This window comes from Vigna unguiculata, chromosome 7, assembly GCF_037176805.1.
Source record: "Vigna unguiculata cultivar grain cowpea cultivar isolate G323 ecotype 2 chromosome 7, ASM3717680v1, whole genome shotgun sequence".
Lineage (NCBI taxonomy): Eukaryota > Viridiplantae > Streptophyta > Magnoliopsida > Fabales > Fabaceae > Vigna > Vigna unguiculata.
This window is the reverse complement of record NC_140798.1, coordinates 22,068,888-22,081,282: the sequence shown is the minus strand read 5'-3', so window position 1 is coordinate 22,081,282 and position 12,395 is coordinate 22,068,888. Positions and strand designations below refer to the sequence as shown.

The following is a 12,395-nucleotide window of genomic DNA, read 5'->3' as shown; positions in this document are numbered from 1 at the left end:
AAGACCACCATTCAAGGTCTAAAAGATTGTAAAGAGGTTAGAATAGATTTTTGTATTATTGTGCAATTTTTGTTATTCACAATAATCTCTTGATTAATGTTTTTTATATTGAAAGGTCACCACTTACATATTGTTTGGAACAATTAAGCATATCTTGGTTGACGATGACTGGTGCTATACTGCTTGTGTGTGCAACAAAGTTGTTTATCCAGATTCCAAGATGTTCTTTTGTGAGTAGTGTAACTGCATGTTATAAAAGTCTTTCCAAGGTTAACTAATTGTTTTTTAATATTAATGTAAATTTAAAACAACATTGTAATTACAACTTTTGTTCATTAATTTTTTTTTTCAATTTTCAGATATAGGATTAAGATCCGAGTTATTGACTCGTCCGATTCAACCACATTTGTCCTCTTTGATAGGGATGCAACTACCCTTTTCAAAAAAACTTGTGCTGATATGTTAAACACTCATGATAAGGTATACTCTTCAATATATCCACTTATATATTTAATTACACAATGTTTAATTCTTTTGTTTTTGTAGATGAATTCTTCTGGAAATTTGCCTAAGCAGTTTGATGAGTTAGTTGATAGAAGTCTGCTTTTTAAAGTGGAAAGTAGGAACGATCAGAATTTCAAACTTGAGCAGTCTTTCAGAGTGAAGAAAATATGTGTTGACGATGATATAATTGAGAAATTCAATGATTCTTCGTTGAAATCTGTGGTAAGATATAATTTACGATCAAATTTGTTACATTATAATCTCATTATAATGCAATTATCTTTTTCTTTTTTTTAATCTCAATATTTATACCTATTTGAAGGATGTTTATGCTAGGAATGGTGAGTTTAGCAGGGAAAAAATGCGTATAGTCAATGAGTCCACCGTTAATATTTCAGAGGTATACAAATTATATAAATGTTTTTCACATGATGTAGTTTTTTAATACTTTTAATAATGTTATTCAATTTTGAACATGTACTGTAGGATTTATTAGTCCGATTTACCAAAGAAACAATTGAGTGTGGATCCCAATCACCTGAAATAATCCAAGATAATCCAACCAACGATGATGCTAACAGTTCACATAAGAGAGAATCTGGAAAGAAGACTGCATCACTTGAATCCATCGAAGAAGACAATGTTCCATTGAAGCTTTTAAAAAGAAATATTAAGAAGGAAAAAGCAGTGATTTGAGATCTGATTTTAGTTATTCTATTTCAAGACAATTTTTTTTATGCCTTTCATTTTGGGAATGTAATATGTCTACGCATCGTTTTGTCTTTAATTTCATCTGAACTACAACTTCTATGTTAAATTTCATCTTTAATTTCATTTGAACTACAACTTCTATGTTTAATTTCATGATAACAATATTATGCGCTTTTGAGTTACATTATTTAGATTTTTATTTATTTCATACGCTGGTCCACAAGATATTGTTGACATTTTTCAATTTTTGTCAACAAATATGACTACCAGGTACATCAAAACTTATGAAAATTGATTTCATTTTGTAGCATGATGTAATGAAAGTCGTAAATAACATATCTTTTGTGAAAAAGATCTTTTGTTTAAACTTGTGTGACTCATAAATAAGATATATCCATTTTTTCTGATAACAGAATTTATAAATGTCTATTTTTCATAATATTAACTTTTCATAATATTAACTTTTCATAAATAAGATAAATATGGCAAAACAATTATCTGTTGACAGATTTTAAGTTGTCACAACAGAATTGGATGCCATATACAATTTTTATTGACTATTTTTTTTGACTTATCTTCTGTTAATTACTAACTTATTAAACATTGTACAATATAATTGAGATATTTTTATACAAAAAGTACGAATGAAATATTATATTTTTACGTATAATATTATATATTACAGAAGTTCATTTTTGGAAATTTGTTATTGGTATATATTACATATATTATATTATGATATTGTGTAGCATAATAGAATAATTTAATATATCTTTAATGACGTTATATCTTTTTAATGTTTTATTCTGTTATTATCGTCTTCCCGTTTTCCAATGCAGTAATAATTACATTACTGTTGAAGAATCTATTTGTAATTGTCCCGTCTTTTCATGTGTCATTTGTCTTCTATAAATAAATATTCATCTCCATTCTACCATGAAGATTAAACTTCAAGATCAGTTCAATCATATTCTACATTCTTCCAACTTTTACTCTACTATCTCTCTCAAAGTCCAAGCAAATGGAAAACAACTTCAATGAAGATGACATTATTAATAGAATGAGTAGGTACCAGTTCTCTATTATTCACCTTCAGGACGAGGTAAGTTCATTGTCAAATTTTTCAGACATATTTTCTTTTACAAGATTTCTTCTACTCTTTTTATTTGTGTGACGGATTTCTTCTTCTCTTTTACAATATCCTGATTTTAACCTTAACTAATCCATTTTTTCTTTAAAAAATTCTCTCTTTGGAGGTTGTTGGTTTTGTGGATCGTGTATTCGCCATTCTTTATGATGACGATCTTGAGCGTCAATGGACTTTAAGAGATGAAGAAGGGAATAGACATGTGGTTACTTATAACAAGAATTTACAAAAACCAATGCTAATTGGAGGATGGACTGAATTAAGGCACATATATGAACTTCACGATTTCCACACTATTTATTTTGGATATGTGGGTGATTCTTGCTTCCACGTCACTGTTTTTCCCAGTAAATGCAAACCTTTGTCTATTGCACGTTTTCTTAAAAGAATTGAGGCAGATCAACCCTTTTCAATGGACCGAAGTTGCATTTCTTCATATTTCTGAATCCAAATCAATGCAATGCCAGCCATCTGGTGAGATTTATTTCATATTTTTTACTAAATGGATGTTTATTTCATATTTTTATTTATGTTTCCAAATTATTTTAAAAATTTAATCCATATACTAATTTCATTAATACTTTATGTATGTTTTAGGATTTGCCAGCTGATTTTGGCAATTATCCTTGTCAAGGAAGATTTAAATACATTTTTCTTTATGGACCGCGTAAAACAGTGAAGTGCAAACTACTGTTGAGAAATCATCCTAAGAAGTCTAGCAAAATTGGAAGTGGCTGGAAGGAATTTTGTACTGCTCATGGATTTCATCAAACTATTGACTTGGTGTTTGAAGTGGACCACATGAAAAGCAATCAGAATGTCAAAGTGCTAACATATTGTAATTTTTAATTTACAGTTAGTATAAATAGTTTTCTTTTTATTTCTGCCACTTATGTAGTTTTCAACCTAGAAGTTTTTTTATTTTCAGCAATGCATATGTATAGTTCTACCTTCTTATCAATGAAATCTCTTTGAAGCTTCTCTGAATTTCTCTGAAAGATGAAAAGTGATACATGTTATGGTATGATATTCATAAATAAAATTATTTTGTTCTATAATTCAAATGAAATATATATGATGCAATTGAAAGATTAATAGTTGGATGAATAATGAAAAGTTCTCTGTTCTATAATCCTATGTATGGATGTATGTTGCTTTAGTATGTGCATACACTGACTGTATGTTATCATTTTCACACATAATGAGGTTAAGATTGCAGATACTTCCTATCAAACAGTCCTCTTTGTTGTACTATATATAGTAGTGCATAAAAAAGACGTCTGATTGTACCTACATAAAAAGCAAATGTTTTGTTAGTTGCAAGAACAAATCAACTCTAAAATAAGTGCTATATATATGAATGATTCTAATATATTAACACTCAACACTGCATGCTCTTTGTATTTTTAATGTTTCTCTTCTGAAACAAGTGCTTTCTATTATAATTACAAATATTTCTGTTTCCACAATTGTGATTAGAGGTACAATCTAGACCAAAAAGTTTAACAAAGACATTCACCAATATAGTAATAAAACAGTAAACACTTTTCCATCCATTGAGTCAACTTACCTTTATTTTTGCTTCTTCCATTGTAACCTTTGAAACTATTCCCTAACATTTTGGTACTGTAATGGAGCAAAACGATTGTAAAAAGGCAAGGTTGAGAAGGAAACTGGTGCTACAACAAAGGTTCAATGCAAGAAGTAATCAACATTCATGTAAGTCATTAACATCTTACTTAAAGCATTTATCTTTTCTAATTCTTCATCAATAATTTATTTAAAAATGATGCATTTGTATGTTTGTATGTTTTTTTATGTTGCATATGACAAAGAAGAGAATGCAAGAAAGAAAACTAAATTTGTAAACCATTCTTCTCAAAGTAAACAAATCTCAGGTTTTCTTTTTATATATATATTTGTAAATGTATGTTTTGGATTGTAACTTCACAACACAGATGCATACTCAAACATCTTTGTTGTTTTAATCACAGATAAACCAACTGTATCTCAAAGATCATTTCAGAAAAATATAGACAGGAATCCATTACAATAGTTGGATATTAGTAAGTTTTTTTTTCTAAGCTATATCTTTACAGATTGTTGTTAAATGAATCAATGAAGTATTGTTGTTTATTTCTTTAATAACAATGCTTCTACAATAATCCTTTTCCAGATGTTGACAACAACAACAACAACCTTCAGAATATGAATTCAATATTTCACAGACAAATTGGTCAGTTTTGAAGTTCTTCCAATACTTAATTTTAACATTGTTTATGAATAATATTAATTCCGTCTCACTTTTAACTAACCTTCGTTTCAATGCAGTAATTGTCAACAATTTTTCAAGTTGTTCAAGTACTTTAATTGAACAACAAATCACTTCACAATCTGCAACTTCTACTTTAACATACCATAGTCCTTTCGGTATATTTCTACATTCATCTTAATTTCTTATATACCTATTTAAATGACAAATTTAAAATTTATATCAATGTTTTTGAATGACTCCAGCTTTTAACAATAACAGACAGAGAAATTATGGACAAAATAATTACAATTCTAGTGGAGGTAAGTACATTTGGATTCATACTCACAATGCCAATGTAGGTAGGATAATTGTTTTCTGTTGTTTTTCGTAGGTGGGAGATCAGAGGTTGTAAATGATTCACATTCTGTTTCTAACAATAAAGTTGTCAAATATCCTTTTTAAGTCATACAATCACTTCAAAACAGATCCAATTTTGATGATGAAACAACAACACAACATAATTCTTCAGACACAACAAATGATGATTCAACAACGATAAGAGATGATGGTAATTCAGATATTAAACTTATTGATGTTAATATAAATTTCTTTGAAATCATTAATTAATTTTCATGTTACTAATATTGAAGAACATACTACAAGTACTACAACTACAAACGAATTGTATTGCAAAGGAGAGTTACAAGGTACATAATCTCCAACACAATTGTATATAACTGCAGATTAAAATATACGCATTTTCATGCTAATGTTTTGTAATGATGTTCAGAACTGCTCAATATTGGAGAACCTTGCTTGGAATGCCAATACTGTAAAGCTCAACTTTGGTATGAAGAAAGAGCAGAAAAATGTAACACCTCAAAGGAAGTTGAATTCTCATTGTGTTGTCAAAAGGGAAAAGTCCAAATTCCACTATTAAAAATACCACCTAATCTTCTTGAAGGTTTGTTAAATGGTGAAGATCAGAGAAGCAAATCATTTCTACAAAACATAAGAGTATACAATAGCATGTTTTCATTTACTTCAATTGGTGGTAAGATTGATAATTCAATGAACAATGGTTCTGCTCCACCACAATTTATTTTGAATGGACAGAACTATCACCGTATTGGCAGTTTATTGCCAGAGCATGGATCAAAGCCAAAGCCAAAGTCAAGCATTTCAAGTCAGTGAATATATTAACTAATTTAATTATATGAAATATTTAAATACATGTGTTGACATGTATTCTCTTTATTATTTTTTAGTTCAAACACCAAGGAATCTGTTATAGATGAATCATTGGTTGTTGATTTGATTGAAATGATTGACAATCACAATGTTCTTGCGAAATCTTTTAGAAGAGTAAGAGATTTGTCACTGGAACATATGGAATCAGATTTCACGCTAAGACTATTTAGAGGCAGAAACTAAGACCCTAGAGTCTACAATACACCTTCATGTGATGAAATAGCTGCACTTATAGTTGGTGATTTTGGCAATATGGATGTAGGCAGAGATATAGTGGTCAAAAAATGTTCTGGTGAATTAACCAGACTGCACGAAACTCACACAGCTTTCATTCCACTGCAATATCCTTTCATGTTTCCATATGGAGAAGATGGTTATCAAGAGGATATCCCAATAAGAGAATCTCATTCAAAAACAAAATCCAGGGTAAGAGTTAGAATTTCTTTGCGAGAATTTATTGCCTTTAGAATACAATAAAGAGCTGTAGAAGCAGGAAATATTGTGAATGCATGCAGATTGTTCCAACAGTTTCTGGTCGATTGCTATACAATGGTTGAAGCCCAAAGGTTGTCATTCATCAGAGCTAATCAGAAGTTAATTCGCTGTGATATTCTTAATGGATTACAAGAAGCTCTTAATAGAGGAGAGACAGATCCTTCTTTAATTGGAAGACGTATTGTCTTGCCTGCTTCTTTCACTGGTGGTACCAGATACATGTTCAACAATTGTCAAGATGCTATGGCAATTTGTAAAAAATTTGGATATCCGGATTTGTTCATTACTATAACATGCAATGTGAATTGGAGTGAAATAAAAGAATTTGTCTTACCAAAAGGCTTATCAGCTTCGGATAGACCTGATATTGTATGTAGAGTGTTCAAGATGAAGCTGGATGAAATGATGACAGATTTTAAGAAAAAGGACTTCTTTGGAAAAAGCACTGCAGGTATGTTATATATGAAGTAATATACATTATATAAATTTATATTAAATTAGATTTTGAAAAGTATATTTATTTTTTATTTATATATGCAGGAATGTACATAGTAGAATTCCAAAAAAGAGGTTTACCTCATGCACATATACTTTTATGGTTGGATGGAGAAAGCAAGTTGAAGAATTCAACTGATATTGATAAAGTAATATCAGCTGAATTGCCAAATTCTGATTTGTACCCCAAATTGGAAAAAGTTGTCTCAAGTTACATGATTCATGGACCATGCGGACCTGTAAGACATAATTCACCTTGCATGAAGGAAGGAAGATGTTCTAAATTTTATCCAAAAAAATTCACATCTTCGACTTCAATTGATGAAGAGGGATATCCATGCTATAGAAGACTTGATAATGGTAGATTTGTTGAGAAGAATGGAATTAAGCTGGATAATAGAAGTGTTGTTCCTTACAATCCACCACTTCTAATGAGGTATCAAGCACACGTCAATACAGAGTATTGCAACAAGACCAATTCAATAAAATATTTGTTCAAATATGTGAACAAAGGTCCCGACATAGCTACTCTTAAAATAAGCAACAACTCTGCACAGTCTGAAAAATCAACCATTATTGATGAGATCAAAAGGTATTACGATTGTAGGTATTATCACCATGTGAAGCTGCTTGGAGAATATTTGCTTTTGATATCCACCACAGATGGCCTCCTGTTCAGAGATTGACCTTTCATCTTCCTGGCCAACAATCAGCTTTGTTTAAAGATGATGATGATATTAATGTGGTCTTCAACAGATAGAAAATGCTAACACAATGTTTCTAGCTTGGTTTGAGGCTAATAAAGTTTATGAGGAAGGAAAACAATTGACTTATTCAGAATTTCCAAGAAAATTTGTGTGGTTTGCCAAAGAAAAAGAATGGAAACCAAGGAAGAAAGGCTACAACATTGGTAGACTTACTTATATTCCTCCTGGTTCTGGAGAACTTTATTATTTGAGGATATTACTGACCATTCAAAAAGGTTGTATTGATTATCAAAGCATTAAGACAATTGATGGAAAGTATTATGAAACATACCAAGAAGCTTGCTATGTTTTGGGATTGTTGGCTGCAACAAAGAATATATTGATGCAATCAAAGAAGCAAGTGAATTTGCTTCTGGGTATCAACTTAGAAGATTATTTGTTACTTTGTTGTCGATGAATACAATTTCTAAACCAGATATAGTTTGGAATTCTACTTGGAGTATCTTATGTGATGGAATTTTGTACCAAAAAAGGAAGGAGATGAACTTACCAGGTATTTTATATATATATTTTTTAATTTGCTATACATATATATTTTAATTGTATTATTTACTTATTGCATGTCTTCAAATTTAGACTGCTGAATTACAAAAACTATGTCTGTTGGAAATAGAGGAAATGCTAATGTCAAATGGTAGAAGTTTGAAAGATTATCCTTCATTACCTGAACTTGATCTTTCAGATGTACATACATTCAATAATAGATTTATTGTTGATCTGCAATATAATAAACAAGACATGGCGAAAGAACATGACAGTTTGTTTAAAGCACTGAATGATGAACAAATTCATGTATATCAGGATATCATGACAGCAGTTCTTTCAAAGAAGGGAGGATTCTTTTTCTTATATGGCTATGGTGGTACAGGTAAGACTTTTATGTGGAAGACATTGTCGGCTGGTCTAAGAAGTAAGGGCATGATTGTTTTGAACGTAGCATCAAGTGGAATTGCTTCTTTATTACTTCCTGGTGGAAAAACAGCACACTCTACCTTTTGCATCCACTGTTAATTAATGATGAATCAACTTGCAACATAGCACAAGGTAGTCTTAGGGCAAAACTTCTTATGGCAACCAGTTTGATTATCTGGGATGAAGCACCAATAATGAATAGAATCTGCTTTGAGGCATTTGATAGAACACTAAGAGATATTATGCGAAATGTTAATGATGCCAATAAAGACAAACCATTTGGTGGCAAAGCAGTTGTGTTGGGAGGTGACTTTAGACAAATTCTACTAGTTATCAAAAGAGGATCTAGGTTTGATATCATAAAATCATCAATCAACTATTCAGAGTTATGGAATTGTTGTAAAGTGTTAAAGTTATCCAAGAACATGAGATTAAGTACTACATCAAATACTGAAACAGCCAATGATATTCAAGAATTTACTGATTGGATATTGAAGATTGGAGACGGGAAAATGGATCTAAATGAGAATGGTGAGTGCATGGTTGAAATTCCAGAACAGATCCTGATTACAAACACAGATTTACCTTTATTGCCATTGGTTGAATTTGTCTATCCTCAATTTGTGGTTAACATGTTGAATCCTAATTATTTTGATGATGGAGCAATTTTATGCCCAACAAATGATTCTGTAGAGCAAGTAAATGATTTCATGTTGTCTTTAATTGGTGGTGAAGAGGTGACTTAGTTAAGTTCAGATACACCTTGCCAATCTGATGAACAAGATGAAGTGCAATTTGAATGGTTTGCATCTGATTTTTTAAATGATATCAAATGTTCAAGGATACCAAATCATAAACTGAAGTTGAAAACAGGTGTTCCAATTATGCTCTTGAGAAACATTGATCAAGCGAAAGGTCTATGCAATGGCACAAGATTGCAAGTCAACCATTTAGGCAAGAATGTAATATGTGCAACTGTAATTACTGGAAAAAACATTGGTGACAGGATTTTTATACCAAGAATGGATTTAGTGCCATCTGATTCAGGGTTGCCTTTCAAATTTCAAAGAAGACAGTTTCCGATATCTTTATGCTTTGCAATGACGATTAACAAAAGTCAAGGACAAACACTTTCTATAGTCGGCTTTTATCTTCCACAACCTGTATTCACACATGGCCAACTATATGTTGTTATTTCTAGAGTCAAAACCAAAAGAGGATTGAAAATACTTATATTGGATGAAGATGGAAAGGTAACAAACACAACTAAAAACGTTGTGTACAAAGAAATTTTTGAAACTCTTTGAAAAGAAATCAATTATAGGTATGTCATTTCTAATTTTTTTTTTCATTTCAAAACTGTTATAAATATATATCAATTGATTTATGTTATTTTTTGCCATGTAGGAAAATCATGGTACAGAAAAAGTTGAACAAAGAAGTCATTGTGTACAAAAGGAAATTCTGTACAAAACGAATTTATGAACTTCAATACCAAAGGATACATTCTAGGTATGTAATTTATTCTTTTTTTATTCTTATATTAACAAAGTAGTGTATTAGTCATATTTTTGTTGTTGGTGGTTGACGATAATATTCAATGAAATCAAATATTAACTTGACATACCACTTTAATTACATTCTAAATTGATCTATTCAATTGATACACTTCAACATCTTTTTAAAACATTAGATTCTCATCATATAGATTATTAAATATCCAAAAACCCATTGCTATTACCACAATTATTACATATAAAAAAAACCCATTGCTATTAGAACTCCATGAATACAAAATAAAGAGAGAAAAATAGAGAGAAGAAAAGAGAGAGAGAGAGAGAAATTAGGCCCCCCTAAGGGTTCCTAAATTCCGAAGTGCCGAGCTTGTTTTTCTGCTTCTCCCTTGGTCTCTTTATATATGATAATTAGGTTGTTTGAGCTTGTGCGATAAAAATGTCTTAAAAAGTGATTTTTAGCTGCATAAATTAATTTGAACGTTGTCGTTGACGCGTTCAAATTAATACTACTTATCTATAACAACTTCAGTATTGTTAAGAAAGTAGTCAACAAAATAGTAAGGGTAAAGTAACCCAAAGTCGTCTCCCAACGAACACGGAATTGATTTTTAACAAATTAGTTCTTATAAAACTATACAAAGCGGTTAGTCAAACAAAATAAAAAATATAGGGGATTCAGATAAACAAAGATAGAAATAAAATTTAAAAGATAAAAAGAAATAAAAACAATAGAAAAGAAAATAGATTGATTCCATTGCCTTTTCAAAATAGATTCATCATCGGTTATCTAAAGATTATTGCTCAATTAATTATTGTTGTAGATTTGCAAATTAATCAATGTAAAGTCTCAATTAATTTGTTGGCATTCTCACTTTTAACCAAAGTACAGTCTCAATTAAAAGTGAGAACTTTTAGATTATCCATAGTAAATTCAATCAAAGTACAGTCTCAATCAAATTTTACTATGCCTAATCATGTCTATTCTTTTATCTCCTCACCAAATAATATTTGTACTAATTTTCTAAATAGCCTATTTTCAATTTTGTAGTCCAATTTTGCAAAGGCATCCAAAAATATCAATATTTGCAGTTAAACCCCTCTCCTTTGACCAGTCTTTGACCAGAGTTGACTGTTTGACCAGCTTTTGAATGCTTGACCAGATTTGACCATTTGACCGTGCAATAGCAGACTGACACGTGGCAGCTCCTTCTCTCTCCAGAATTAGGGTTTCACTCTCTTACTCTTCTCCAACAAAGCTACTACCTGATGATGGCTGCGGCTGCCGTTTTCTGACGACGAAGGCGTGGTGGTGGAAGCGATGAACGGCTGCTGGTTCAGATGCGCGCTGGTTCGTGGATTCTGGCTCGCGTTTTGCTGCGTTCCCAATCTGTTCGAAGGTTCGAACTGCCACTGGTGCGTTCTGGTTACAGGTGGTGGTGCAGGTTCGCGGTGGCCATGGTTGCACACTTTGATTGCAGGTCTGCGGTGGCCACGGTGGTGCGCGATGTTGCTATGATGTGCAGATGCGAAACAGAGAGGCAACAGATGCGTGAAGAAGAGGACACGATCTGCGTGGAGATGATGAGGAAACTGTGGTGGCTGACGCAGATCTACTTCCGAATGGGTGCTACTCCGGCGAGATCCATGGCTGACGGTGCGGGAAGAAAAACTCGCGGTGGCCGTGAAGCTGGTGCAGGGATGAACTGCGCGTCTCTGTGGTTTTCCGCTGCGATGGATCTGTGTGTGTGGCGCGCTGCAGCATTTTCCGGCGAAGAGGACGGCAGAGAGGTGGTTGCCGACATGGAGATGGAGGCTAGGGTTTGGGAGGTTGAAGGTGATGACGTGGCAACATGCTATTGGCTGAATTTTGAGTTGCTAGATCATGACACGTGGCATTATATTCTTGGTTAATTTAATTAGTGGAGGATTGCCACATGGCATGATCTGAGTGAATTGGGTTTAAGTGATAGGAGGGGTGCAAATAGACATATTAGGGGGTGCAGAATAGGTTTTGGTGAGACCCATTTAGAAAGAGGGGAGTGTATGAGTAAAAACTGGGGTGCAGAAGTGATTCTTCCAACTAATTTTAGCTTTATTTAAAGGTGTTTTGTAATTTCAATCTATTTATTTTCTCACCTTTAAATAAGATTAATCTTAACTTCAGCTGCATCAACAAACGTTAAAATATCCAAAAATAATTTATGCAGCTAAAAATCACTTTTTAAGACATTTTTATCGCACAAGCTCAAACAACCTAATTATCATAATTATCAATTAACTCACTCTTTAAGCACACAAATTCAATTAAATACCCAGAGTTAAATACTGAATGAGGGCAAAAA

General features: G+C 32.0%; 2 protein-coding genes across 2 annotated transcripts; both read left to right on the top strand.

Moving 5' to 3' along the window:
* The first annotated feature begins 2,236 nt into the window (after positions 1–2,236).
* LOC146884677 (uncharacterized) lies at positions 2,237–7,543 on the top strand. Its single transcript, XM_085675967.1, has 7 exons — positions 2,237–2,317; positions 2,960–3,187; positions 5,407–5,464; positions 5,581–5,802; positions 6,130–6,293; positions 6,396–6,813; positions 6,903–7,543. Exons 1-7 carry the CDS (start codon positions 2,237–2,239, stop codon positions 7,541–7,543), a joined length of 1,812 nt encoding a protein of 603 aa, XP_085532093.1.
* Positions 7,544–7,631: 88 nt separating this feature from the next.
* Positions 7,632–9,282, top strand: LOC114191229 (uncharacterized). The gene is made up of 3 exons (XM_085675966.1): positions 7,632–7,980; positions 8,238–8,492; positions 8,663–9,282. Exons 1-3 carry the CDS (start codon positions 7,632–7,634, stop codon positions 9,280–9,282), a joined length of 1,224 nt encoding a protein of 407 aa, XP_085532092.1.
* The last annotated feature ends 3,113 nt before the right edge of the window (positions 9,283–12,395 follow it).